General features: G+C 44.0%; 1 protein-coding gene across 1 annotated transcript in view; it reads left to right on the forward strand.

Annotated features, from left to right (window-relative positions):
* UGGT2 (UDP-glucose glycoprotein glucosyltransferase 2) overlaps positions 1–2,417 on the forward strand; it is a 187,893-nt gene that overhangs the window by 52,369 nt on the left and 133,107 nt on the right. The window contains exon 8 of the mRNA XM_029936528.1: positions 1,700–1,800. Coding sequence (XP_029792388.1) covers positions 1,700–1,800 — 101 coding nt within the window. The remainder of the gene's footprint in view (positions 1–1,699; positions 1,801–2,417) is intronic.

Here is a 2,417-nt window from a genome sequence, read left to right on the forward strand (position 1 = left end):
AGAATATATCTGTATTGTAAGAAGGTAAGAAGAAAAAGAAAAAATAAAAGGGAGAAAGGAGAAAGGAAAATAAGGAGTAAAAATTTTTAAAAATTTAAGTTAAAAAAAGTAATAATAATAAAAAATACGTACAGAAAAAGGCGAATAGAAAAAAAAAGAAAAAACTTATAAAAAAAGCAAAAAAAAAAAAAAACACCTAAAAAAATAGCAGCTCCCTCTAGTGGATAGGCGTGGTTTGGTGTGGTAGGTCTTGGAGGCTGCTCTCAGAGGCTCCGCCTTGGTGTTTGCGGAGATTAGATAGGCAGGCGGCACACCAAGTTCTGCTGAACAAGAACTGTAGGCCACTCTAATGAGTCCGATCTCCTTTTGCCGCGGTTGAGCAGAGTTGTATTTTCCAGGCCTGCCTCGGTTCAAAGTTCCAGTCCATGCACTCTTTATGCTACCACAGATGGTGTTTTTATTTTGGTTGCTGGCTCCTTAGAGGGAGTAATCGGTTTGTCTTGGCTCAGGCTGGGATTTCGGCTGACCCTGCCTGAGGCGAGATGCGCAGCAGGAGGTGAAGTGCGCACCCGTCTCAGACCCAACCCCCAGCGGGGATCGTGTTAGCGTTGGGGGGGGAATGAGTGCGCAGCTGTTGCCTGAGGCGGCGCCGGGTGCTGCTGGAAATGAGCTGGGAGCTCCTGTAGCCTGTGCGCACACACCCAGGTCTCCACCACCGCCAATTCCCTGCCAGGATCACGCAGAGGTGGGGGCTATTTTTTCCCTTTTGGCACCCGGGATTCAGGTTTCATGGGGCCAGTGCTGAGGGCAAGATGCACCGTTGCACCGTGGAAATGAGGTGCGTGCTCCCACTCCCAAAACCGAGGTCGAAGTGAGCACCCCTATCACCACCGTGGCAGCAGTCGCTGACTCCTCGCCAAGATGGCGCCGGGCTGGAAGCTGTTCCTTCCCTTGCGCGCCACCTGGGTTCGGGATTTAGGCTACCCAGCAGTTATCTATGGAGTGAGCTTCTCTCTCCAAGCGCAGTTAAGCGTTCTTTACCTCTTCCCCAGAGACAGTACTATGAGCGTGTTCAGTCTCTCTGTCTCTTCCCTTTGTCTCTCGGGCTCCGTGCGCTTGCCCTGCGTTGGGCTGGGGCTGCCACCTCCCCTGCCCGTCTCGGGCTGGCCCATTTTCCAATCTCCCCAGTTCGCACTCACTCACTCCAGTATCCTTCAGGTTCTCTTCCTTCTGGAGTCCATATTTTCTCCTTCCGCTCTTGCAGATGAGAGCAATGTCCTTCTCAGTTCGATCGATGGGACAGACGAAGTTTACAGAGCTCCCTTCCTCTCCGCCATCTTGGCTCCTCCGGGGGCAATACTTGTGATTTATAAAATGTTAAAAAGTATAGACTGTAAAAGTTAATGCTTCTGCCCTCATTCTTGGATCCCTTCTATATAATGTTAATATGGTAACAATTGAGAGTCCATGCCTCCAGATTTTGTTTTGTTTTCTATATTTAAAAAAGTAGACATACATTCACTGTTTTTAACATTCATTGTTTTTAAGTTCTGTGGATATAGCTGTATCACAGTTTCTCATCTGGATGGAACAAGTTTTTTTGTGTCGAGTTGTTTGATAAAGTTAATTTCAAAAATATACTACATGTATAATTTATAGTAGATGATGATAATTAATGTGACTTAATATTCTAATGCAGAGAAAGATACTCAGATCTTAGAGATAATCTGACAGCATTCCAAAACTACCTGATTGAGAGCAGCAAAGAGATGATGCCTTTGAAAGTCTGGGAGCTGCAAGGTACAGTGCTTTGTTAACACAGTGTTTCGGTAGCTGATCTCTGTTTTGTTCAATAAGCTTTATGTAATATGATATAAATTGTTTCATAGATAGTAATACTTATTGACATGAATTTTTGTTTAACTTGATATTTAATTAAAAGACTATCAAGCAGATCATATATTTATGTTTATTAGAGTTAAAATTATATGAAGCATAGTTATTTGATATTATCTAATCATTTTTTTTCATTCAACCTAGAAGACAATTTCTTTTTTTTTTAAATAGTTTGTCAAATTGGTTTCCATACAACACCCAGTGCTCTTCCCCACAAGTGCCCTCCTCCATCACCACCACCTCTTTTCCCCCCTCCCCCTTCCCCTTCAACCCTCAGTTCATTTTCAGCATTCAGTAGTCTCTCAGGTTTTGCATCCCTCTCTCTCCCCAACTCTCTTTCCCTCTTCCCCTCCCCCTTGGTCCTCCATTAGGTTTCTCCTGTTTTCTTGTTAAACCTATGAGTGCAAACATATGGTATCTGTCCTTCTCTGCCTGACTTATTTCACTTAGCATGACACCCTCAAGGTCCATCCACTTTCCTACAAATGGCCATATTTCATTCTTTCTCATTGCCATGTAAT

This window comes from Suricata suricatta, chromosome 4 (genome assembly GCF_006229205.1).
Source record: "Suricata suricatta isolate VVHF042 chromosome 4, meerkat_22Aug2017_6uvM2_HiC, whole genome shotgun sequence".
NCBI lineage: Eukaryota > Metazoa > Chordata > Mammalia > Carnivora > Herpestidae > Suricata > Suricata suricatta.